Below are 27,732 nucleotides of genomic sequence, written 5' to 3' on the forward strand. Positions count from 1 at the left end.
TAAAAAGTTAATGCAACAAAATATACAATCTTATTATAAAAAAACAAAATAATAATAATAATAAATACAATTAATCTTTGATGTTCTAATGAATTTTTCATCAGAATTTATTTTGTCAATTTTTAAAAAACTGAAATAGATGATATACAAAGATCCTAAGAGGACAAAGTGAGTTTTATCTAAACCTGTTTAAACTTCAAAAATAATTTTAAATTTTGATTTTTAAAGAAATTCAAAACAGAAATATAAAATATTGATAGAAAAATTATCATAACGTCATGATAGGAGAATTTTTCATAATAAATAATAAATAAAACAAACAAAATATACAATCTTTCTATATATCCTATACACATATAATTCTCAAACTAGGACCAATTTGATTTATAATTTTTTATCTTAATTCTATTGCTTTAGAGGTTGAAATTTAAAAGGATTAGGGTAACTTATATTTAACTCTTTGTTTTGAAGCAATCCAAAGACTAGTGGTTTATCAATGGCTTCTGATAGAAATTAACCTTATCATGATCATTTCTAATAGGTCCCGTATGTATGTTGTTGTTGTTGTTGGTTTTTTTTTTTTTTTTTTTTTAACTAAAAAAATTAATTTAATTTAATTTATCATTGATTCACATATGGAAGAAATGAGCATTGCCACCAGACTATTCCTGAAGGATAATAGGTCCCATATGTTTATTTAGCAATTTGAAAGCTATAATTCATTTTTGGTAAATTCACTTTTCCATATTAAATTTTTAATTTTAAAAAAGTTAAAAAAAAAAGATTAAAAAAAAAGATTCAGTCTATTCACAATTATAGTAACATCAGCAGTCTGATTATATAATTACAAACAAAAAGGTATAAAACAAAGGTAGCAAATAAATATGACTTGAACTATAAGTTCAGTGATGCAATATTAGCTCAAAAACCAAAGACCAAAGCAGTGACAAATCTCTTTTGTTACTTGGTTGACAATTTCTGCAATTCTACACATTAGTTCACTTCTGTCACAGAACAGTTTATTGTTAATTTGCTCTAGTCAGGCAATGACCTATTCCTACGTTTGCCCATCAGTGAAAGCTATAGGTCCAAGATTCCAACCTTGACTTGGATTTAATCTCCTTCTCTCAATGTTAATAACTTGTAACGTTGACCAACCACAAAAAAAAAAAAAAAAAAAAAAAAAAAAAAAAACAAGTCAATGAGATCTCGTTTTCTCTTTTTAAGTCCCACATACATGGCAACATGTGAGGCGCGCATTATAAGGTGAGCGTACAAGTTCACCGCTGCAAAACTGTACGCATACATCCTTTCATAGGATCAACTAAGTGACTTAATTTAGAACTCAAACGGAGGTTAATTAGTTCAGCTAGATTTACTTAATAATCTACAGACCAAAAAAACCTGCTTATATGGTAGTAAAACAAGAAAAAAATGGACCAGAACCAGAAACTCCAGTAATATAAGATAAATGTCAACGGCATCCTAAGTTGAAATTACACCATGCATGAGAAGTTGTCACATTTTCACATCATACCACAATAAAAGAGAAAGAAATCAACAGACAAGATATGGAGCAGTAGGCGTACTGATCAGCCAATAAATTTGACAAGCCTTAATTATCTCATTTCCTAATAATAAACACTCAAAAACATTTAAGCAACACAACTTTTGATTAATGTATAATCAAATGCAAACAGAGAATTACACGAACGAGACTATGAGAGTGGAGCTGGAGATGAGAGAATTCTGAACACGTAATGATTAGCTGTCCGATGCTAATTAAGGAGAAGGCGCAGAGAGGTTATTGCTGAGTACGTTTACCTTTATCTTCTGCTTCTGTTTGTTTCAAAGTCCTTCCAGTTTTTCTCGTTGAGGCTTGTTGAGTAAACCTGTCTGATATACTGTCAGAAAATGAGGCCATGCAGTGGTTTATTGTCTGCTTAAACTCTTCTTCATCATGCTGGTATAGAAGACGCGCACCACACTTATAAGCAGATAGCTTTTGTCTATCACTTTCAAACGAAGCCTCAATAAGACTGCAGTGCTTCAACCGATCTGAAAACCAGCGACGTGGTATATAGGACATCCATATGAATTCTCCACTATTTAGCTTCTTCAATTCCTCATTGGTTATTTGGAACTCATGCTGAGATTCTAGACCAACCTTCTCAGTTTTCATTTGGCAAGTAAGCCTATGAGGAATTTCTTGATGTTGGAGGTCTGAAAAATATGCACACAGAGCTAATCCTATCCAATTACCATCACCATATAGACTTGGTGGCAGCTGAATTGTCAATGAAGAGCCAGTACTGTGAAGTCTGAACCAGTCTAGAATTTCAGTAGGTGGGAAACATGAGTCATATATCATGCCGCGATCAAAGTCCTGTGCAATACAAAATATAAATTCTGAAGCGACAGAGAGATTGAGAATGGAAAGAGAGATCAATTAGCTATTAATTAATAATTTCTTACCACTCCAGTTTTTCTTGGGTAAATGGATTCTGTTTTAGCTGCAAGAGATGGGTTTTCATTTTCAAAGCCACAATATGCGGCAATACCAGCCAAATAGTGCAAAGAACAATCATGGTCGAAGTGAAAATAGCATTCACAGTGTTGATGAGCCATAGTTTGACGAATGGGATCCAAATTGTCAAAGATTGAGCTCCTGCATTTGGCTATAGATTGTGTAAGTTCTTCCACATCTTGCTGGTACAAAAAACGTGCACCTAGATTCGTTATAGCCACACCAGGACACTCATTAAAAATGTTAATCTCTAAAATGCTTTGCCCATTCAAGTGGCCTGCAAACTCATAACTTGGTATGTAGGTTAACCAAATGAATCCCCGTATATGTAACCAAATGAATTTGAACTTATTGGTGTGAAACATGGGGGGATGAAAGCAATATTCTTCTGTATTCAAATGGCATCTTAGTCCAAAAGCATGTTGTAAAATCTTATAATCACGAATGGCAGTTGGATGCTCATGAACTGAAAAAGAAACACATACGGCTATCCCCCTCCAATTATGATCTGCACTCAGATTTGGAGGCAATGTGATATCCATGTTCCGCTTTCTAACCTTATAACCTTCAAACCAATCCAGAATTTCCTTTCGTGGGAAACATAAGTTGTAATTTGAGAAAGGATTAAAAGGTTTGAAAACAGATATGATATGTCCTTGGAGAATGAGAGTGATGACAACATCAAACCCGATGAGTCGTTTAAGAGTTTCCTCAATACCTTTTTGCCACTTTATTGGATCACATACTTTAAGGGCATTCTCTGCCACAATCTGTAAGTTGATGAAAACAGGACTTGAATCTTTTGGGGTGCATGCTGGAATTATTTGATAGGAAGATTCAAAATGAGGCCGTTCCACTTTTTCCTTTGATGTAAAAGAAAAGTGACAGATTCGTTTAGTACTTGACAGAAACTCTTTCAAAGAATCCCTACGACACAATGAAAAATGTATGTCAAAACTAAAAGAACTAGTCTATGAATGGATATCATTAAAAAAAGTATCTGTAGGGAACTTGCCTTTCATAATAGTCAAAATCGATAGGTATCTCTACTTTGGGCACAGTAAATTCAACAGCACTAGAGGAATCTTCCGGAAATTTTCCAAATTCTTCATAGCAAAAATGATGGGGATAACTACTTAACGTGATGTCAGCTATCATTTGAACTACAGTTTTCAAATCTTGCTCACTTACTAGTCGGATGCCGCACATTTCGATCTCCAAATTTTGGATCTTCGTCCTAAACATAGCACTTACTGCTCGACATTGATTCGGAATGAACTTGAAATAAACTCGTGGAATATTCAACAATAGAAGTTTATGTTTAATGGAAATGGTATAATTTATTCGAGATATTTCACCACCATCTCCATGGGCTTGAAATTCAAAATCAAGCTCAGATGGAGTTTCTAAATCCAAAGAATCGTTAGGCCAAGTAAGTAGAACATAAAGACAAAATCCTACCCATGGCTTCTCATCGAATAAGTTCATAGGAAGGTAACAAACTGTGAAAGGAGCCACGCTGTGATGGAAGAACCAGGTCGGAATTGCTTTCAGATGAAAATTGAAAGCAAATCCATAGTTGTGTGCATAGCACCTCTGTCAAGTGCAAAACAGTTAAAATAGTTAGTGATCATAAAGAGATATAAATACATTAGACAGCCAGAGACAGACGCAGAGTTAGAAACAGACGTGATCACCTGAATAAGTATTGGAACCAACCATTCTAGATGTCTTCTCGTCTTCCTGGCTGAATCAGACTCAGTACTACTTCTGTAGCTTTCTCGTTTGATTTGTTTATGCTGATTGGATTGAATTTCTTCGTCACACTTAGATGTTTCAAATTTAGTTGCCTTTATTCGTTTTCTTCCACATTTATATTTGAACATCATACTTTCACTTATTATTTGACTTAATCTTCTGCTAAAGTCTGGCACATCTTTGTTAAACGCTATATGTATCCCACACTTATCTGCCATTATATGTGAATTTTCGGTTGAAATTGAAGCTGCAACATGACTTGCTTTGTTCAACTGTTCAGCGAATTTAGCTTGTGGAACATAGATACAAACTCCATATGATCCAGTCCTCGTAATCCGGCTATGATCCAGGACAAACTGCTCATTTCCAAGATCTGCTTTATCGGTTTCAAAACTAAAATAAGCATTTTCGAGCTTCCCATTTTCATTAAGGATGCCACCTTCCTGAATTATAAATACGGTAAATATGGCAAATCCAATCCACGTTTTACCATTATCCTCAAGAGGTATTTGGATTCTTATTGAAGACCTATTATTTTTTTGACTGCACCACTCAGGAATTCTTGTACAGATAAAGTCATATTTCAGTGGAATTTCCCCATTGTAAATATTGTCCTGACCAATATGAAAAAAGATTATAATGAAAATTAAAATAAATAGAAGATATTCGAAAAGAAAGAAACAAAAAAATTTTAGTAACGAACCTCAAGCTGTTTGGAAAAAATCATTTCATTATGTTCACCAAAAAAAGGTAAATCTGCAGAAGCATCCTCATCTGGGGTATCATAATGTATTACAGTCAATCCCCTATCAGAGGTCCATATTGATATTTGACTGTTTGAATTTTTCAATATAGGACATCCATGTGCAAATACATGTTTTACACTCAATGGAAGCTTTGGCAATGATTCAAGCCGCTCACACCCATTCAGATGAAGATTCCTAAGATTAAAAAGTTGAGAGATGCTTTCAGGTAAGCTTGCAAAACTGTTTTCACTCAAATCTAAGAGCTTGAGTGATGACAAACAACCAATATCTTCAGGGATTGCATTCTCTCGTAGATTGCATTTTCTTAGACATAATGATCTCAAAGAGATTAAATGAGAAAACAACGAATTAGGTAACTGGAAATGGATGGATTCATCCCTAGGCAACAAACAACAACTGAGAACAGACCAGCATGATGTATATGCCACACCTCCACATTCACAAAAACATAGGGCTTTAAGTTTTTTCAGAAGTACAAAGGAAGGTGGTACTTTTCTAATTGCAGTTCTACCTGCACTAAGATTCTCCAATTGTTCCAAGTGCCCTATGTTTTCTGGAAGTTGCTCAACAAGTGAACATCCTGATATATCCAGATTTTTCAGAGATGTCAAGCGGCAAAGTTCATTTGGAAGTTTCAAAATGCTCTTGCAATCTCTTAGATTCAACAAAATAAGGCCACTTAAGTGCTCAATTGATATTGGCAGCTCTTTAATAGCGGTCCCATCCAAATAAAGTTCTGACAAACGATCCATATTTCCCACAATCTCTGGAAACTTTGTAAGTTTTTTGCATCCTGAAAGAATAAAAGTTTCAAGAGATTCTAAGTTGATACCTTGCGGAAGGCTCTTGAGAGATTCACAGCCTTTCAAATTTAGTAAAACAAGTTGTTTGAGTTCCCCAATTGATGGATGAACTTTTGATAATCCTATACAATCTTCAAGAATCAGCTTTTCAAGATTGGATGCTCTTTTGAGGTTCGGGATTTGGCTCAAGTGGAGGCACTTGGTAAGATTGATTGAGATTAACATTTCCAAATCATGCTACGCAGAAAGGAATATAAAAGAAAAGAAAAGAAAAGAAAAATAGAATAAGAGGAACACATAAATGGCAAGTAAAAAAAATAAACAAATAAGAACTAAATAAACGTAAATTGTACTAGTTTATTCAAAGAAGCATGAAAAAGTATATAATCTTACTGTAGTTTCCTTCCATAGTCTTTCAATGTGGCTGCTAGACATGTTGAGTTCAACAAGTTTATTTGGACAAAAGCTTAATGGCATAGATTTTTGGGGATATCCATGCCACTCCAAAAGTCGTAACTCTTTAGGAAGATATCCAACACATTTAGGAAAGTGTACGTTTGGGAATTTCAACAATCTTAGGTTTTTCATCTGTAAGATTGGATCAACACGTACAGTACTCAAGTTTAGCTCTACGTTCTTAGGCAAATTAAGGAATATGCCTTTGACAGCTTCTGTTCCCTATAACAATGAACAACGTTTTTCAACAAACATTATATACTGAGATGGACGGCGGATAAGATATGCATGAAGTAATATAAATGATACAAATAGTAATATTGAAAAAAATTCAATTAGATTTCTCACCGTATTTTTCTCAAGCACATTATGTGCATCCTCATGAAACCATATCCTGCTGCGCTTACCCGGCTCCTCAGGGCATTGTTGACGAACAATGTACTGACCGAATTGTTGTAATAAATCATGCATCCATAATTTATTTCCCATCATAATTATCAGCGATTTCTCAATTAGCAATCTTATATCGATTGTCGGATGAAGTCCACAACCTTGTAATATCTTTTTTACAAGATATTCTTCCTTTCCCTTGAAGAAACATGCTATGTCTAAGAATATTTCCTTCTGATCATCATCCAATCCATCGAAACTTATCTGAAGCACATGAAAAATTCTTTGCTCAGGATTTTTCTTTGATGTGGCTTTCCCATTGTTGCTTTCCATTGAATTCCTTACCTGAAGCTCATTAAACTTATTTAATGTGGCTTTCCATTTATCCATGTCACTCCCAAATAAGAATGAACCCAACACTTTAAGAGCTAAAGGTTTACCATCAGCATATTTGACAAAGTTGTGAGACAGATTTACAAAATCATCAAAAGGGCGATTTCTCTTGAAGGCTTTCCTAGAAAAGAGCTGAAGAGCTTCATTATCAGATAGACTATTAACCTCATGTATGTTATTCTCTCCATATGTCTTCAACAAGTGCTTATTTCTAGTAGTCACAATGACTCTACTCCCTGGACCTAACCAACCATGTTGTTGTTCAGCACTCCCAACTAAATCTTCTATTTGTTCCAACTTGTCAACATCATCTAAAATAATAAGCACCCTTCTAGACCATAATCTGTTCCTCAAAACATTTCTTCCCATTTCAACATGCTGTATGTTTGCTTCATGGTTCAACAAGTATTTGTAGAGGGTATTTTGTAAATGGATTATGCCATTTTTTTCAAATTCCTCTCTTACATTGGTTATGAAAGCACAAGCATCAAATTTGTCAGAAATCTCTGTTTTAACATGCTCAGCAATGGTGGTTTTGCCAATTCCTGCCATACCCCATATCCCTAATGTGAGAACAACCTCCAACTGGGTAATATTCAACAGGGCATGTACTTTCTCCATGCGAGAAGCCATTCCAACAAGGTCATTGTTACTGGTTGAGAATGTCAGATTCAATTCTTTTAGAACCACTTCGACAATTTCCTCGCTAGCTTTTGTCTCACTCCTGGAAAAATAGAAATTGTCGTGCAAAAGAAATAGATTAAACCCTTTAAATTAATAATATTTATAAATTACTCATTAAACTGTATAAATGAAAAATAAAATACTTAAAACTAAAATAAGAGGATACTTAACATTGAATACTTGCCCTGAATCAAATAACAAAAATTGACATTTTCATACCTGCAATTACTTACAAAAAAAAAATAAATAAATAAATGAAATAAAGGCTGAAAAGCAAATTTGGAAGAGTGGAATTAATTACCTTTCTTTGATATGCCATCTATTCATGCTGATGGCCACTTCAGTCAAAGCCTCCCTCCACTGGTTCACCTTCCTGATTTCATCTTCCGAATCTGTTTTGTAATGCTTAGCAAAGGCCTCTCCAAACTTCCCTGTTTGTTCCTTGACGTCATCTATTTCTACATGATAGAAAACTGGAAGAACAATCAGACCCAGCTTTTTCTTACATTCAACAATCTTCGCAAGCTCAATCAAACACCAAGTTGAAGAAGCATAGTCCACGGAAAATACTACGATTGCAAATGTTGAGTCTTCAATCGCTTTCAAAAGTTCCGGTCCCACGTCCTTTCCCCTTCCAAGTTTCTTATCATCCCGGAAGGTAAAAATTCGGTTGTCACTCAAAGCCTTGTATAAATGGTCTGTGAAATTCAGGCGAGTGTCTTCACCTCTGAAACTCAGAAACACATCATACTTTTTCGGTTGAGATGTTTTGGTCGCCATGCAAACCTTACTCAGTTACTGCTCCGTTGTTGAGATTTGCTAATTGCTGTATTGTGTGTGGAAATGATTCAAAGGAAGGTTTAAGGAATAAAAGTTCACAACTGGTTATGACAAAAAAAAGACAAGAAAAAAAAAAGTAATTTACGTAATATTTTCATAGAAATGGGTGAGTTATGTCCAATTAATTGGTCATACTTAATCAATATAAAATACCTGCGATTGCATGCACAGCATTTTCAATTTTTTTTTTTTTTTCCGGTGGAAATGTTGTCAGATCATTGACTCACAAATGGGAATACGATGAAATTACACCTGTCAAGATCAAGAAAATGACATTGATTAAGCCTAGAAAACAAATTAATATTATAATTAGAAAGAAAAAAAAAACTCTCTCTTTCCCCACTCTTCAGTATAATTAATAGCCACATTATATTATATATTTTTTATACAGGACCTTGGTCTTTTTTTTCTTTTTCTTTTTTTTGGGGTAATCCAAGTCTTCTTTGGTCTGTTAATTGAAATTGTTTATTTCCTTTCGGCCTGTCTGAAACGATATACTTTGTGGCGGGGGTCTAAATTGATCAGCTCATGGAAGAAAAATTAATTATTAAACTAATCAATAGTTTGTCATGTACTAATTGTGCTAAACCAAAATCAGGTCTTTAATTATAGATTTTAGGTAGTTGAAACTTTTAATTTTGGTTTTCTTTTTTAATAATTTAAATTTTTCATTAAATTTTTTTAGCATTTTTAAAAAATAAAAATATCTATTTTTAGAATAAGATAAATAAACAAAATTAATTAAAATAATATATCAATGAAAAATAATTTTTTTTAACTGAATAATGCAAATCAATATAAATATCAAATAAAAACAAAAACAGCAACAATTTAATAATTACTTTTTAAATACACAGTTAGTTATTGATATTTTAAATCAATTTAGTTTGAATCGGTTTTTGTCTTTTGAAATAGATTAGCTGACTAATTGATTTTTTTGCACACCACTAATTGCAGGAAGTTACCAATTGTTAATTGTTTATGTGTTTGAAAAGTGGAAAAACTAAGCTTATTTGACAAGCAGAATTTAGAATACTTATCATACACATAACCATTGTTTTCTGATAAAAGTTTTGAAAATAAAAATAATAAAAAAACGAAAATTAAGAACATTTTGTTGTTTTTCTCTTTTAAAAAATCAATTTTAACGTAGTAAAAGATCATCCAAACTAACATTTTTATATAACTCAATAACATTAAAGCTTGAGATCATTCGAATAGGGTGAAGGCATGGGATTTCTTGAAAGAGGCCGAAAAATACCCAAATGGACCTCAATATACAGGAAGTATTTAAAAGGACCCGGGGCCTGGGATATCTAAACGGACCCAACATATAAAACCGCTTAAATGGATCCAATATTCAAGACAACCCAAACAAGCTAAGCACCCAAAAATATAAAAAATATTATAACAAGCTCGAGATTTTAGATTATTATACGACCTTTATTTTAAAAATAATGTTTTAAATAGATTATAGAAAACATGGCCACCTAACGGACCCTTTAGTTCTTTGGGTTCTAGCAAGTCTAATAAGTCATTTTATAATATTAGTTAACGCACTTGAAAGACTTGCTTTAAAATATATTATATGCGTGGTTGAAATTTCTTAGAAACTTATGTGGTATTTTCCTACCAGCACATATGTAATATATATATATATATATATATACACATACATAGATGCATTAAAATTCAATTTGCTGTTGTTGTTGTTGATCGAAAAATTTAAAAAAAAAAAAAAAAATCGGTTGTGAATATGAAAACCTTATCATTCCGCAATGTCCACTGCGTTTTTTTAAATTGTTTTGGGCGGGAAATTTTGTTAGATTATTGGTCTTAAATGGGAATACAATGAAAGTGGCGCTTATACTCCACCCCCAAAAATATATACATATATATAGAAAAATTAAAATTTAAAAAAAAAAAAAAAAAAAAAAAAAAAAAAAAAAGATAGATAACAAGGCTGCAACGTCAAATCTTTAGTCCTGCCAAATCAAGTGTAATCAAATCGTGAACTCCTAAATTTGTTTCAATGGATCACATCAGTTGGCCCAACATGCTGTCTCTGTTGGTTATGGTGAATCCTGGTTAAAATCTTGTCTTACAAAGTTGGATCATTTATTCAGCTATTAGTTCTAACTTTGAAATCTCTTATACACGTTCCCTTATTTTCGCAAAAGAAGAAAAAAAAAATAATAATAATAATAAGGAAGATGATGCTGTACTATACTTATGGAAACCTCGCACTTTATATGTTTCCAACGAAAAATAAATTTCAAAATCATAATTACTACATTTAATAATTTATGGGAGTATTTAATTATTTTTTTTTCTATTTTAACTTTGTTTATTTAATTAATAGTTAAAAAATATATAAAAAATTCTAAATTTTAAATAATAAATAGAAGTTTTGATGCCTAGGCTTTATCCTTTCACGCCTTAAACGATCAAAATAAAATGATATGATATATATAATTAGATTTATATTGTTTTAAAAGTTGAAATTTTAAATTTATTAATAAGTTTTTATTTTAAATTTCTGTTTAAAAGCAATTCAAAAATTTATAATTTAAATTTAATCAACGTGGTCCTAATAAAAACCTTACCATATATATATATTTTTAATAGATTTCATACGTTGATATGATAATTTATATATTACATATTTACTTTTCAGATTTATTTTTTGATATTAAAATTTTAGTTTAAAAAACTCAAGAGAAAAAAGTACAGCTAATTAACGATTAATTAACATCAACAGTCGATCGAACCGATAATGATGACACGTTGAAGAATGACTCAAAATTTTCAACTGTTCACATCTAATCACGATGAGAAATAAATAATCAACAGACTAATTGAGAAGCTGAAGAAAAAACTCAAATTTTTGTTGGTGAAGATGTTATGGTCGCCATGGAAACCTTACTCGGTCACTCCTTTCTTGTTGAGAATGGCAAATTGCTGTATTGAGTGTGCAAATGATTCTAAGGATTAAGGAATAATAAGTCTAAAGTTCACAACTGATCATGACAGAAAAAAGAGAAGAAAAAAAAGTAATTTACATAATATTTTCATAGAAGTGGGTAATTTGACTACGCCTATCATGATCAAGAAAAAGTCATTGATTAAGCCTAGAAAACAAATTAATATTATAATTAGAAATAAACTGTCTTTTTCCCACCCCTTCTACGTTATATTATATCTTATTTGTACAAGACCTTGGTCTTTTTTCTTTTTTTCTTTTTCTTCTTTGCCGTTTATTGAAATTGTTTATTTCCTTTTGGCCATTCTGAAACGATCTACTTTGTTCCAGGGGCCTAAATTGATCGGCTTATGGAAGAAAAGTTAATTATATTAAATTAATCAACAGTTTGTCATGTACTAATTGTTATAAAAACAAAAATCAGGTCCTTACTTTTAGATTTTGGGCGGTTGAAACTTTGAATTTTTATCATTTCTTAATAATGTAAAATAATCAATTTTTTATTAAAAAATTTTAACATTTTAAAAAATAAAAATATTTATTTTAAAATAAGATAAATAAAACAAAATTATTTAAATTAATATATCAATGATAAGTTTTTTTAACTAAATTAATACAAATCAATATAAATATCAGAAGAAAAAACACAATTTAATAATTATTTTTTACATAGATACTTAACTATTGATACTTTAAATCGGTTCAATTTGAATCGATTTTTACCTCTTGAAATCGATCAACAAATTATCAATTATAAATTTTTAAAACCAATCCATTTCAATTATTATAAAATAATTAATTTAAATAAATTAAATTAGATTAGGTTAGCCTATTAATTGTTTTTTTTTTTATTTATTTTTTTGAGAATGGCAAATTGCGTTGAGTGTGGAAATGATTCTAAGGAATGGTAAGTCTTAAAGTTCACAACTTGTCATGACAAACCAAAAAAAAAAAAAAAACTTTTTTTTTGGCTGAAGTAATTGGTCATACTTAGTCAATATAAAATACCTGTGATTTCCTCCACAGCATATTTATTTATTTATTTATTTTTCCCGGTGGAAATCTTGTCCGACCATTGACTCTCAAATGGGAATACGACGAAATTACGCCTATCATGATCAAGAAAGGCATTGATTTGGCCTAGAAAACAAATTAATATTATAATTAGAAAAAAAAAACTGTCTTTTCCGTACTATAATAATAGCTACGTTATATTATATATTATTTGTAGAAGACCCTGGTCTTTTTTTTTTTTGGTAATAAAAGTGTTCTTAATCTGGTAATTGAAATTGTTTATTTCCTTTGCCAGTCTGAAACTATATACTTTCTGCCAGGGGTCTAAATTGATCAGCTCATGGAAGAAAAGTTAATTATTAAATTAGTCAACAGTTTCTCATGTATTAACTGTATCAAACAAAAATCAGGTCCTTAATTTTAGATTTTAGATCGTTCAAACTTTAAAGTTTGATTTTTTAATAATGTAAAAATAATTAATTTTTTATTAAAAGTTTTTAGCATTTTCAAAAAATAAAAATTTTTATTTTTAGAAAATAATAAATAAAAAAAATTAATTAAAATAATATATCAATAACAACTAATTTTTTAACTAAATAATGGCAATCAATATAAATATTAAATAAAAACAAAAACAACAACAATTTAATAATTGTTTTTTAAATATATAGCTAATTATTGATATTTTAAATTAGTTTAGTTTGAATCGGTTTTTATCTCTTGAAATTGATCCGGTATCGATCTAATTATTGGTTCTAAGTTTTTAAAATCAATCCAATGTAATTATTGTCAAATAATCAATCCAAACAAATTGGATTGGATTACATTAGGCAATGAATTAGTTTTTTTTTTTTTTTTTTGGCACACCACTAATTACATGAACTTATCAATTGTTAATTATTTATGTGTTTGAGAAGTGGAAAAACTGAGCCTGTTTGACAAGCAGATTTTAAAACGTGTATAAAAATATTTGATTGTTATTTTTTCTTAACAGTTTTGAAAACAAAAACAATGAAAAAACAAAAATTTAGGAAATAACATTTTGTTGTTTTTTTTCTTTTAAGAATCAATTTAACGTAGTAAAAAATTATTCAAACCACCAATTTTGTATCACTCAACAAGATTAAAGTCTAAGATCATCCGAATGGAGTTAAGGCATGGAATTGCCTGAATGATGCTGAGATTGGAAATACCCAAATGGACCCCGATGTCTAGGAACTATCTAAATGTACCTGGGGCTTGAGACCATCTAAACAGATCCAAAATATGAAACCGTTCAAATGGGTCAGATATTCGAGACCGTCTAAACAAGCTAAGCATTGAAAAATACTATAACAGACTCAAGATTTTAGATTACCAAATGTCCCCTATTTTTCAAAAATAGTAAAAAACTATTTTTTTTTCTCTATTTTAAAAATAATGTTTTGAATAAATTATAAAAAACACGGCCGCCAATCAGATCCTTTAGTTCTTTGTAGGGGTGGGCAAAATCCAATCCAACCCGTTCAATCCGCCCAATCCAATCCATTTTTAACTGTTTGGATTGGATTTTTATATCAGTTGGATTGGATTGGGTTCAAAATATTATAAATTGTATGGATTGGATTGGTTATGGATTGGAAATATAAATCCAATCCAATCCAAATAATATATTATATAACTAAAAAATTATATATTTTTTATTTTTTTCATTTTTATATATTAATTTTAGAATATTTTTTTCATTTTTATATATTAGTTTTTAATTTTTTTTCCATTTTTATATATTGATTTTTAATATATATATATATATATATATATTTTTTTTTTTTTACATCCTCATATCCCAAATCCTAAATCAAATTATAAGTTGTAACGCTAAACTAAACATTTACCTTTGTTGCCGCCCACCACCAGTCCATCACCATCACTATAATATATATATATTTTTTTACATCCCCATCATATATATATATATATATATCTACATATATTGTATCCAATTGTTACTTATATATATATATATATATATATATATATATAAATGTTTAAATATAATTTATTACTAATTTTATTGTTTTGATCTTTGTAGAGCTTATAGAATCAACTAAAATTAGTGAACCTGTCAACGCAGACTCAAGATTTTAGATTACCAAATGTCCCCTATTTTTCAAAAATAGTAAAAAACTATTTTTTTTCTCTATTTTAAAAATAATATTTTGAATAAATTATAAAAAACACGGCCGCCAATCAGATCCTTTAGTTCTTTGTAGGGGTGGGCAAAATCCAATCCAACCCGTTCAATCCGCCCAATCCAATCCATTTTTAACTGTTTGGATTGGATTTTTATATCAATTGGATTGGATTGGGTTCAAAATATTATAAATTATATGGATTGGATTGGTTATGGATTGGAAATATAAATCCAATCCAATCCAAATAATATATTATATAACTAAAAAATTATATATTTTTTATTTTTTTCATTTTTATATATTAATTTTAGAATATTTTTTTCATTTTTATATATTAGTTTTTAATTTTTTTTCCATTTTTATATATTGATTTTTAATATATATATATATATATATATATATATATTTTTTTTTACATCCTCATATCCCAAATCCTAAATCAAATTATAAGTTGTAATGCTAAACTAAACATTTACCTTTGTTGCCGCCCACCACCAGTCCATCACCATCACTATAATATATATATATTTTTTTACATCCCCATCATATATATATATATATATCTACATATATTGTATCCAATTGTTACTTATATATATATATATATAAATGTTTAAATATAATTTATTACTAATTTTATTGTTTTGATCTTTGTAGAGCTTACAGAATCAACTAAAATTAGTGAACCTGTCAACGTTGATTGACTTATGATTTACCAAAGTTTTAAAGTTAAAAAAAAAAAAAAGGAATTATGCATTGATTCTTGAGTGAATGAATTTTGACGAATGTATTATTTTACATTATTTGTTCTAACAATTTTAATTTGATTTTATAGGAGTAAGATGATGACATTAATGTTTGTTATTTAATAAGTGCATGATGTGTATCATTTGCTACATTTTCTTCTTTATTTTCCATTGTAGACTATGTTGTATTATTCTAATTGTATTTTATGTTTGGATAATTATAATTTATTATTTATATTTTATATTTGAAAAATTTTTTATTTGTATTATATATTTATAAATTAGTAAGTTTCAAACCAATCAACCAATCCAAACCAAACCGATCATAAATGGTTTGGTTTGGTTTGGATTTAATACTTCAATGGTTTGGTTTGGATTGTAAATTAGAAAAACCAATATGTATAGATTGGGTTGTATTTCGGTTCAAAACCGAACCAATCCAATCCATGTCCACCCCTAGTTCTTTGGATTCTAGCACATCTAACGAGAGTTTCTATAATATTAGTTAACATATTTGTAAGGCTTGCTTTAAAATATATTATTCATCTGGTAGGAAATTTCTTAGAAACTTATGTAGATTTTTCTATTGGTAAATATGTAATATATATATATATATATATATATATATATTAAAATTCAATTTGTTGTTGATCGAAAAATTGAAAAAAAAAAAAAAAATCAGTTGTGAATATAAAAACCTTGTCATTCGGTAATGTCCACTGCGTTTTTTTTAAAAATTGTTTTGCGTGGAAATGTTGTTAGATTATTGATCTTAAATGGGAATACAATGAGAGTGGCACTTCATCAGGCGTTTATACTCCCACCCACAGAAACAAATAAAAAAATAAAAAAAAATAAAAAAGTCATTGGGCTCAACTGGGTTCTAGAAGACATGATATATATAACAAGGCTGCAACGTCAAATCTCTAGTCCTGCTACTCGTAAATTTGGCTCAATGGTTCACATCAGTTGGCTCAAAATGCTGTCTCTCTTAGTTATGGTGAATCCTGGTTAAAATCTGGTCCTGCATGGTGGAATCATTTTTTTAAGTCATAGTTCTAACTTGTAAATCTCTTAATACAAGTTCCCTTATTTTCGCAACCAAAAGAAAAAAAAAAAATGGTAATCATACTATAATTATAGAAACTTCGCACTTTTTATGTTTCCAACCAAAAATAATTTTAAAAATCATAATTACTGCATTTAATAATTTACGGAAATATTTAATTACAAAATGGAATTTCTATTTTAACTTCATTGGTTTATTTAACATATTTAAAAAATGAAAAAAAATTAAAAATTAAATAGTAAATAAAAATTTTCCACGGCTTGCTCATGTCCGAGCTTTTTCCCACACACTATTTTGGACTAATCTGTCCCATTTAGTCCAATTTAAATCTTACTTCACCAAAAATCAGATAAATCATATTCTTGTCCTGTCTTGATAAATCCTAGCAATCAAACACACCCTAATAGTACAAAAAGTTGACATTAGTAATATATAGTCTTTTTAAATATATATTATCCCATAAATAATTTTCAAATTAGGATGATATGATATATAAAATTAGATTTACATTATTTTAAAAGTTGAAATTTAAAATTTATTAGTGAGCTTATATTTAAATTCTCTGCTTCGATATAACTCAAAAAATTATAATTTAAGTCTAATCAATGCGGTCCTAATAGAAACCTTACCATGTCATTTTCTAATAGATTCCATACGTTGATATGACTATTTGCAAACTACAGGTCCATTTTTCGATATTAAAATTTTAGTTCAAAAAACTCAAAAGAAAAAAAATGCAGCCAATTAACAACTAGTTACATGAACAGTTGATTGCACTGGTGGTGATGACCGGAGACAACAAATAGCAAAATCATAATGTAGTTGAATTCTGCTAATTAATTGCTAACTTTTTACTTCGTCATGTGCTTCAAGTCAGCCAAAGAAGAAAACTATAAAACAACATAGCAAGTAATGTGACTTGAACTATAAGTTTTAGCGATGCAATATTTGCTCATAACACCAACGTAGTGATGACGTTCTCTTTAGTTCTTGGTTGACCATTTATTAATTCTAGGCATGATCGATTTCACTGCTGTCCAAGAACAGTTCGCTTTCTCTCTCTCTATCTATATGTGTAATATATATATATATGTCCTTTCATAAGGACAACAAGGTGAACTGATCTAAAACAAAAATGGAGGTTAATTAGTTCAGCTAGAATTACTCAAGCCGACTCTATCTATGGTGATATATTTCTACAAACCATTCCCGCTTCTACAGTAAAGCGAGAAATGGAGCAAAACGAGAAATCTTATAATATTACATAAATGCCGAAGCCATCTGAAGTTGAAATTACATCATGCATGAATGACTCAAAATTTTCAACTATTCACATCTAATCACGATGGGAAAGAAACAATCAACAGACTAATTAAGGAGTTGAAGAAAAACTTGACAAGCTTCTTTTCTTCCTAATTAAGCAACTTCAAAAAATTAAGCAGCACAGCACAACTTTTGATTATATAATTAAATGAAAACAGAGAATTACAGACTGGTGAATGAATGGGCACGTGAGAGTGGAGCTGGGGATCAGAGATATCTGGATATGTAACGATCAGCTTCCTCATGGTGATTAAGGAGAGAGGCAGAGATGTTATTGCTGAATTCCTTTACCTTTATCTTTTCGTTCTGGTTGTTTGGTCGTTCTTCCAGTTTTCCTTGTTGAGGTTTCTTGAGTAAAGCTGTTTGAGTCTGATAGGCCGTCAGAAAATGAGGACATGCAGTGGTTTATTGTCTTCTTAAACTCTTCCTCATCACCTGGGTTCAGAAGACGAAGACCACACTTATAAGCAGATAGCTCTTGTTTATCGCTTTCAAACGAAGCCTCAATGACACTGCATAGATTCAACTGATCTGTAAACCAGAGACGTGGTATAAAAGACACCCATATGAATTCTCCAGTATTTAACTTCCTCGATTCCTCATTAGTTATTTGATACTCATGCCAAGCTTCTAGACCAACCTTCTCAGTTTTCAGTTGGCAAGTGACATTATGAGGGATTTCTTGATGTTGGAGGCCTGAAAAATATGAACACAGAGCCAATCCTAGCCAATTGCTATCATATACATTTGATGGTAGCTGAATTGTCACTGAAGAGCCATTATTGTGATGTCTGAACCAGTCTAGAATTTCAGTAGGAGGGAAAAATGAGTCATATATCGTGCCTCGATCAAAGTCCTGTAACATTACAAAATATAAATTCTGATAAGCAACGGAGAGATTGAGAATGAAAGAGAGAGACCAATTAAGCTAATAATTAATAATTTCTAACCAATCCACTTTTTCTTGGGTAGATGGATTCTGTCTTAGCAGCAAGAGATGGGTTTTGATTTTCAAAGCCACAATAAGTGGCTATTTCAGCCAAATAGTGCAAAGAACAACCACGGTAAAAATGGAAAAAGCATTCGCAGTGTTGATGGGCCATAATTTGCCGAATAGGATCCAAATTGTCAAAGAATGAGGTCGTGCATTTGGCTATTGACTGTGCAAGTTCTTCCACATCTTGCTGGTACAAAAAACGTACGCTTAGATCCCTAACAACCAAACCAGGGCACTCACTGAAGATGTGAATGTCTAAGTAGCTTTGCTCAATCAAGTGTCCTGCAAACTCATAACTTGGTATGTAGGTTAACCAAATGAATCCTCGTATATATAACCAAGTGAATTTGACTTTGTTTGCAATATACACTGGAGGATGAAAAGAATATTCTTCAGTGTTCAAATGGCACCTTAGTCCAAAAGGGAGTTCCAAACTCTTGTGATCAAGGACAGCAGTTGGATGTTCATGTATTGAAAAAGAAACACAAACAGCCAACCCCCTCCAATTTTTATCACCATTCACATTTGGAGGTAATTCGACTTTCATGTTTGGCTGAGAAACCTGCTGATGACCTTCAAAGAAATCAAGAATTTCCTTCTGTGGAAAACATAAGTTGTAGTTTGAGAAAGGATTAAAAGGCTTCAAAACAGATATGACATGTCCCTCAAGAATGAGAGCAATAACAACATCAAACCCGCTGAGGTTTTTAAGTGACTCCTCAATTCTTTCTCGCCACTTCATTAAATCATTTACTTTAAGTGCATTCTCTGCCACTATCTGTAAGTTGATGAAAACAGGCCTTGAATCTTTTCTAGTGCTTTCTTGAATTACTTGATAGGTAGATTCAATACAAGGCCGTCCTACTTTTTCCCTTGATGAAAAAGGAAAACTATAGATGCGGTTAGTACTGGATAGTGCCTCTTTCAAGGATTCCCTATGATACAATGAGAAACTATATGTCAAAACTCAAAACTAAGACTATTAATTTATGAATTTATGAATGCATACCATAATAAAAGTATTGGGGAACTTGCCTTTCACAATATTCAAAATCGATAGGTATCTCCACTTCAGGCTCACCAAATTCAACAGCACCGGAGGGATTACCAAGTTCTTCATAGCAAAAATCACGACTACTTGAGGCGATGTCAGTTATCATTTGTATTACATTTTCCAAATCTTGCTCATTTACTTGTCGGATCCCACACATTTCAACCTCCACTTCAGGAATACTCACCCTAAATGAAGCACTTACCACTAGACATTGATTCGACATTGCTTTGACATAAACTCGTGGGGTATTCAGTAATACGAGTTTATGTTTAATGGAGATGGTACACTTTGTTGACTTTGTACCACCATCTCCATGGATTTGAAATTCGCAATCAAGGCCTAGTGGAGTTTGTGAATCCAAATTGTTAGGCCAAGTAAGTAGAACATATAGGCAAAATCCTATCCATGGCTTCTCATCAGATAAGTTCATAGGAAGGTAAGAAACTACAAAGGGAGCTGCACTGTGATGGAAGAACCAGGTTGGAATTGCTTTTAGAGGAAAATGAAAAGCAAAACCATAGTTATGTGCATCACATCGCTGTAAAATTCAAAATAGTTTAAATAATAATTAGTGATCAGATAGAGATATGTAGATATTGGATATTTGGAGGCAGAGATAGAAACAGAAATAGAGACAGAGTGATCACCCGAAGGAGTATTCGAACCAACCATTCTAGATCTCTTCTCGTCTTAGTGTCTGAATCTGACTGAGTAGAACTTTTGCAGTTCTCTTCTTTGACTTGTTTATGTGGGTTGGATTGAATATTGGCCCCATCAGATGTTTCAAATTCAGTTGCCTTTATTTCTTTTCTTCCTTTAATATCGTTAAAATTTATACCACTACTTACTATTTCAGCTAAGTTTTTACTAAATTCTGGCACATCCTTGTTAAACAATAAATGCATCCCACACATATCTGCCTTTATATGTGATTTGTCTGTTGAAATTGAAGCAGAAACATGACTTGCTTTGCTCAACTCTTTCTCGAATTTTGCTCGCGGAATATAGATGCAAACTCCATATGACAAATCAAAGCTTGAAATCCAGCTACGATCCATGACAAAATGCTCATTTCCAAGATCTCCTTTATCGGTTTCAAAATGAAAATAAGCATTTTCTAACCTCCAATCTAATTCATAACGGAATTCAGCAAATATGGCAAATCCCATCCATGTTTTACCATTATCCTCCAAAGGCAGTTGGATTCTTGATGAAGCCCCAATATTTTGTTGACTGCACCACTCAGGAATTCTTGTACAGGCAAAGGCAAATTTCAATGGCATTTCTTCATCAGAAAAATAGTCCTGACAAATATGAAAAGGAATATGATAAAAAATATACATAAAAAAGAAAAATGTTTATAGAGAACGATACAGAAAATTTTCAGTGACCGACCTCAAGATCTTTGGAGTAGAGCGTTTCAACGTGTTCTCTGAACTTATATACATCCATAGCCGCCTCCTTGTCTGAGTCCTGATAATATATGCGAGTGAATCCCCTATCAGAAGTCCAAATTGTCATTTTATCGTTTGAATGTTTCAGCTTAGGACATCCACGTACATATACATGTTTTACACTCAATGGCAGTTTTGGCAAGGATTCAAGCTTCTTACACTCATTCAAAAAAAGATGTCTAAGATTAAAAAGTTGAGAAATGCTATCAGGTAACCTCGTAAAATTGTTTTCACCCAAATCTAAAAGTTTGAGCGATGACAAACAACTGATATCTTTTGGGATTGCTTCATTTGGAAGATTGCATTTCCTCAGACATAATAATGTCAAAGAGATAAAATGAGCAGACAATGGATTAGGTAACTGGAAATGGATGGGTTCTTCCATCGGCAACAAGCAGCAACCGAAAGCAGACCACCATGATCTATGTGCCACACCAGAACATTCGGCAAAACGAAGGCATTTAAGGTTTTTCAGAAGTATTTTGTAGGATGGTGCTTTTCTTATTGCAGTTCTACTTCCGTCAAGAGTCTCCAATTGTTCCAAGCTCCCTATATTTTCTGGAAGATGCTCAACATGTGTACATCCTGATATATCCAGAGTTTTCAGAGATGTCAAGCTGCAAAGTTCATCTGGAAGTTTCAAAAGGCTCTTGCAATCTCTTAGATTCAACAAAATAAGGCCACTTAAGTGCTCAATTGATATTGGCAGCTCTTTAATTGCGGTCCCATCCAAATAGAGTTGCGACAAACAATCCATATTTCCCACAATCTCAGGAAACTTAGTAAGTGTTGTGCATCCTGAAAGAATGAGAGTTTGGAGAGATTCTAAGCTGATGCATTGGGAAAGATGCTTGAGTGATTCACAGCCTTTCAAGTTAAGTATAACAAGTTTCTTGAGCTCTCCAATTGATGGGTGAACTTCTGATAATCCTTTGCAACCTTCAAGAATCAGCCTTTCAAGATTGGGAACCCTTTCGAGGTCCGGGATTTGGTTCAAGTACACACAATGGCTAAGATTGATTGATATTAACAGTTCCAAATCATGCTAAGCAGGAAATTTAAAAAAAAAAAAAAAAAAGACAGAAAGAATAAGTGGAAACAAAGCAATAGTCAGGGAAAAAATAAAAAAATAAAAGAAGCACCAATATTTATGAACTTAAATTGTACTAATCTATTAAAAGAAACACAAAAAAGAAGATAATATAGCTTACTGTAGTTTCCTTCCAAAGTTGTTCAATGCGGCTGTTAGACATGTTGAGTTCAACAAGTTTATTTGGACAAAAACTTGATGGCATAGATTTCTGAGGATATGCATGCCATTCCAAAAGTCGTAACTCATTAGGAAGATATCCAACACATTTAGGAAACACCACATTCTGAAACTTCAACAATCTTAGGTTTTTCATCTGTAAAATTGGGTCAACACGTACTGTACTCAAATTTAGCTCTTCATTCTTAGGAAAACTAAGGAATATGCCTTTGACAGCATCTGTTCCCTATAACAAAGAAAAAAGTATTTCAACAAATATTTATGTACTGTTGCATATTGTGTAAAGATATGCATGAAGTAGTATAAATCACACAAATAGTTACACTAGCAAATTTCTATAAGATTTCTCACCGTATTATTCTCAAGCACATCACATGCATCTTGATGAGACCATATCCTGCTGCGTTTACCAGGCTCCTCACAAGATTCTCGATAAACAATGTACTGACCAAATTGTTGTAATAAATCATGCATCCATAATTTACCTCCTATCATGGTTATCAGAGATTTCTCAATCAGCAACTTTATATCGATCATCGGATGAAATCCGCAAGCTTTCAATATCTTTTTGACAAGATATTCTTTCTCTCCTTTGAAGAAACATGCTATGTCTAAAAATATTTCCTTCTGATCATCATCCAATCCATCAAAACTTATCTCAAGCACATGAAATATTTGTTGTTCAGGAGTTTTCTTTGATGTGGTCTTCCCATTGTTGCTTTCTATTGAATTCCTTATCGTAAGCTCATTAAACTTATTTAATGTGGCTTTCCATTTATCCATGTCACTCTTAAATAGGAAAGAACCCAAAACTTTAAGAGCTAAAGGATGACGATTAGCATAATCAACAAACCTGTGAGACAGCTGCACAAAACCTTCTAAAGGGTAGTTTCTTTTGAAGGCTTTCCTAGAAAAGAGCTGAAGAGCTTCATTATCATTTAGACTACCAACCTCATATATGTTATTCTCTCCATATGTCTTCAACAAGTGCTTATCTTTAGTTGTCACAATGACTCTACTCCCAGGACCTAACCAACCATGTTGTTGTTCAGGACTCCCAACTAAATCTTCTATTTGTTCCAACTTGTCAACATCATCTAAAATAATAAGCACCCTTCTAGACCATAATCTGTTCCTCAAAACATTTCTTCCCATTTCAACATGTTGTATATTTCCTTCATGGTCCAACAGGTAATTGTAGAGAAGATTTTGTAAATAGATTATACCATTTTTTTCAAATTTCTCTTTTACACTGGGTATGAAAGCACAAGCATCAAATTTGTGAGAAATCTCTTTTTTAACTTGTTCAGCAATGGTGGTTTTGCCAATCCCTGCCATACCCCATATCCCTACTGTGAGAACAATCTTTGTTTGGGTAATATTCAACAGAGCATGCATTTTCTCTAGACGAGAAGCCATTCCAATAAGGTCATTGTTACTAGTTGAGAATGTCAGATTCAATTTTTCCAAAACAACTCTAACAATATCCTCATTAACTTCTATCTCAGGCCTGGAAAAACATAAATTAGGGTGTGAGATAGATTAAACCTTTTAAACTATGAACAAATTATAAATTACACATTAAAATATTTAAATTATAAATGAAAAATAAATCATCAAATACAATAAGAGGATAGGTAACATAAAGAGTACCCGTGAGGTTCTGGATTTGACCATGTTTGGCTGAAATCCCCCTCCCCATTCGTAGTACTGACCCTAAAACAAACAGAAAATTGACATTTTCATATCTTTATTATTAATTATATATATGTTAAATTTTACTTACAGAAAATATGAAGGCAGCTAACAAGCAGATTGGGAAGAGGGTAGAATTAATTACCTTTCTTTGATATGCCAAGGCCTTTCGCCTATGTTGCTGGCTACTTCAGTCAAAGCCTCCCTCCATTCCTTCACCTTCCTCATATCATCCTCCGAATCTGTTTTATAATGCTTAGCAAACGCCTCTCCAAACTCCCCTGTTTGTTCTCTTACATCCTTTGGTTCTACATGATAGAAAACTGGAAGAACAATCAGACCCTGTTTTTTCTTACATTCAACAATATTTGCAAGTTCAACCAAACACCAAGTTGAAGAAGCATAGTCTTTGGATAAAATGACAACTGCAAATCTTGATTCTTCAATTGCTTTCAAAAGTTCCGGTGCCACGTCCTTTCCTCTTTCAAGCTTCTTATCGTCCCTAAATGTATAAATTATTTTGTCGCTCAAAGACTTGTATAAGTGGTCTGTGAAACTTTTACGAGTGTCTTCGCCTCTGAAACTGAGAAACACATCATACTTCCACCGTGAAGATAAACTTGAAGATGTTTTCATCGCCATGGAAACCTTAGATTGGAAACCTCACTTTTTTGATCGTTGGAAAAACTCTCTTGTACTCTTATTTTCTTTTTGGTAAACTAAAAAAAAAAAAAAAAACTTGTATTTGTTCATATATTTTTGAAAGGCAAAGTTGGTGTTAAATATAAAAGCCATACATGCAGAGGAAAGCTAAGTAATATTATTTTAGTTTAAAGTTTTTTTTTTTTTTTTTTTTTTGATAATTAAGTTAGTCTAAAGTACTTTCCATCGCATCGATAAAAATATAGCATAGTTGTTTCATTTATTTATTTTTTTATATCCAACTTGTCATATTTTTGTGAATATACAAAACCTTTGTGATTCCATTCGCGGCATTTTTTTATTTTTTATTTTAATTCTTTTTTGGATGAAACTTAATTTGTCGTCACGTCAATGACTTTCAAATGGGAATGATGAAAGACGTGCATCATCTAGAAAATGACATTGAATGGGCTGGCAGGAAAACATATTTTAATAGTATAATTAATCAGATAAATGTTGTCCTTTCCCCACTTTGAGTACGTATAATAGCCTGATTATTATTTTTTTTTTTTCTCTTCTTTTTTTCTTTCTTTGTTAAGACTTCTGGGTCTTTGTTTGATTGAATTTGTATATTTCCCATTTGGCCGGTCTGAATGGATGTACTTTGTCCAGGGTCTAAATTGATCAACCCATGAAAGAAAAGATATTGCATTATTCAATAGTTTTTGTTTTGTACTAATTACTAAACTCTATATATATATATATATATATATATGATAATTGATCTTTTAGAAATACTATCCAACTTATTGTGGAAAATATAAATATAATAAAACGAGATTTATATGGTTTTATATAATTAGTTGGTTATCTTTATAGATTTATTTTTTTATATTAAATTTTAATATTAAAAATTTATTATAATAATAGAAAAACATTTGAAGATTATTATATAAAATTAAGTGTGCCAAAGCATATGGGTTCGATTTTCCTTTCAAATTTCTACTATGTCTTTTTGTAAAAAAAGAAAAAGAAAAAGAAAAAGAAAATCTTGTATGCTTTCCAAAATAATTTGGGAATTATTTACCACACTGGTCAAAATAAAAAAATACTGGTTGTTTCGGTTGGCTCGTTTCTTTTCCTTCTTTTCCAGGTTGGCATGCAATAAAATATCAAGTCATTTGTCAAAATTGTCATCACCTATGCTTTCCGTAAGTGAGAGCATCTCTAATCAGATTCAGAAAATTTGATCAGAGCGGGCACAATTAATTTTTTAATCGATTAAATTATAATTATTGGTAACAAAACCAAAATTTATTTATTCGTGAACAAGTAAATAATCAATAATTTATGTTTTCTTTTCAACTATTAAATATTAAAGTTATTAAAGTGCAGTCATACAAAATAATGAAATGGTTATATTGTAAATAATATTTAAAAAGCTAAACATTTTACATATAATAAATTTGAAAATTATATAGAAATTGATTTATTTTTCTTTTTTGTTTTATAAAAAACTAGTTTAATTCATAAAAAAGTAGTGAAAGATATTTTTAGATTTTTTCTCAAGGAAAAAAATTTATAGGCTTACATGTAAAATTTAAAAGTATTTTTACAATTTTTAATAGAGTATTTAGGGTTGAATTAGACAATTTTTTTAAACAAAAAGGAAAAACTAATTAAAATAAAGGAAATATGTGAATATTAGATAGAAAACCATAAATTAGGAGATAGATGCCTTAAAATTTAAGTGATAATCAACAAATTAGGGGAAAAATTAGTAAAACCCTTGTCTTTAATGGTTTAATGAATTACGGGGTGTATTTAATTTAGAATTTGAAGGATTTTAAAAGTTTTTAAAAGTGTAGAGGTATTGGATTTAGATTTTAAAGGAGTTCATACAAGTTTAATGATATTTAATTTAGATTTTGATGGATTTTATAAAAATCCATCAAATCTAGCTGTATTCAATTAAGACTTTATAAAAAAATTTTAAAATCTGGTGATATTCAAAAAGTCATTGATTTTAAAAGACTTTGAAAAATGATAGATTTTAATGGATTTGAAAGGATTTTAACAATAAAATTGTGAAAAAAAAATTGTCAATATGAAATGCAGCCTTAAATCCAAAGATTTCATTGGATTCTTGTAAAATTTTTATGCAGTCTGTAGAATTCCATAACAATCCATCAAATCCTTTAAAATCTATAATTCATTTTAAATTTATCATACTCTAAATTGAATACATTCCCCTTAGTAAATTTTGTTTGCTATATCAAATATATAACATTTATTCAAAAAAACAAATGTCTCATAAATGATTCTATCTAACTACTCTATCAAGCTAATATATAAAATAATAATAATAATAATAATAATATTAAGAAAACTGTCTATTTTAGACGCTCTGTTAGATTATCTGATATAACAAAATAATATTTATAAGAAATATAATCATTTTTTAAAAGGAAACAAATAAATATATGGATATTATTAACTAGAACAAATAAATAGATAGATATTATCAACTATTATTTTATTTAAGAAAAAAATAAATATACATATCATTAGTTTATTGAGATTTAAATATAACCATTGGAGATAGATTTCCAAATCAACTGCCTATCAAGTAAACATTCATGCCACATAAATTGGAAGTCCTTTCAATCTCTATATAGACTACAATCCACAAA

The 27,732-nt window shown here is 30.9% G+C and overlaps 2 protein-coding genes across 2 annotated transcripts; both read right to left on the reverse strand.

The window, feature by feature from the left end:
* Positions 1 to 1,594: 1,594 nt before the first annotated feature.
* LOC112493411 (uncharacterized) lies at positions 1,595 to 8,733 on the reverse strand. The gene is made up of 8 exons (XM_060818046.1): positions 8,080 to 8,733; positions 6,660 to 7,818; positions 6,249 to 6,533; positions 4,989 to 6,092; positions 4,225 to 4,899; positions 3,543 to 4,123; positions 2,476 to 3,454; positions 1,595 to 2,386 (listed from the first exon to the last, which is right to left on the reverse strand). The coding sequence occupies exons 1-8, from the start codon at positions 8,556 to 8,558 to the stop codon at positions 1,805 to 1,807; spliced, it is 5,844 nt and encodes a 1,947-aa protein (XP_060674029.1). The 5' UTR covers positions 8,559 to 8,733; the 3' UTR covers positions 1,595 to 1,804.
* Positions 8,734 to 17,846: 9,113 nt separating this feature from the next.
* On the reverse strand, positions 17,847 to 25,102 carry LOC107430342 (TMV resistance protein N). The gene is made up of 8 exons (XM_060818048.1): positions 24,543 to 25,102; positions 24,356 to 24,418; positions 23,054 to 24,212; positions 22,644 to 22,928; positions 21,374 to 22,477; positions 20,626 to 21,282; positions 18,878 to 20,516; positions 17,847 to 18,783 (listed from the first exon to the last, which is right to left on the reverse strand). The coding sequence occupies exons 1-7, from the start codon at positions 25,037 to 25,039 to the stop codon at positions 19,920 to 19,922; spliced, it is 4,362 nt and encodes a 1,453-aa protein (XP_060674031.1). The 5' UTR covers positions 25,040 to 25,102; the 3' UTR covers positions 17,847 to 18,783; positions 18,878 to 19,919.
* Between the last annotated feature and the right edge of the window lie 2,630 nt (positions 25,103 to 27,732).

Source organism: Ziziphus jujuba, chromosome 6 (genome assembly GCF_031755915.1).
Source record: "Ziziphus jujuba cultivar Dongzao chromosome 6, ASM3175591v1".
In the NCBI taxonomy this organism is placed as follows: Eukaryota; Viridiplantae; Streptophyta; class Magnoliopsida; order Rosales; family Rhamnaceae; genus Ziziphus; species Ziziphus jujuba.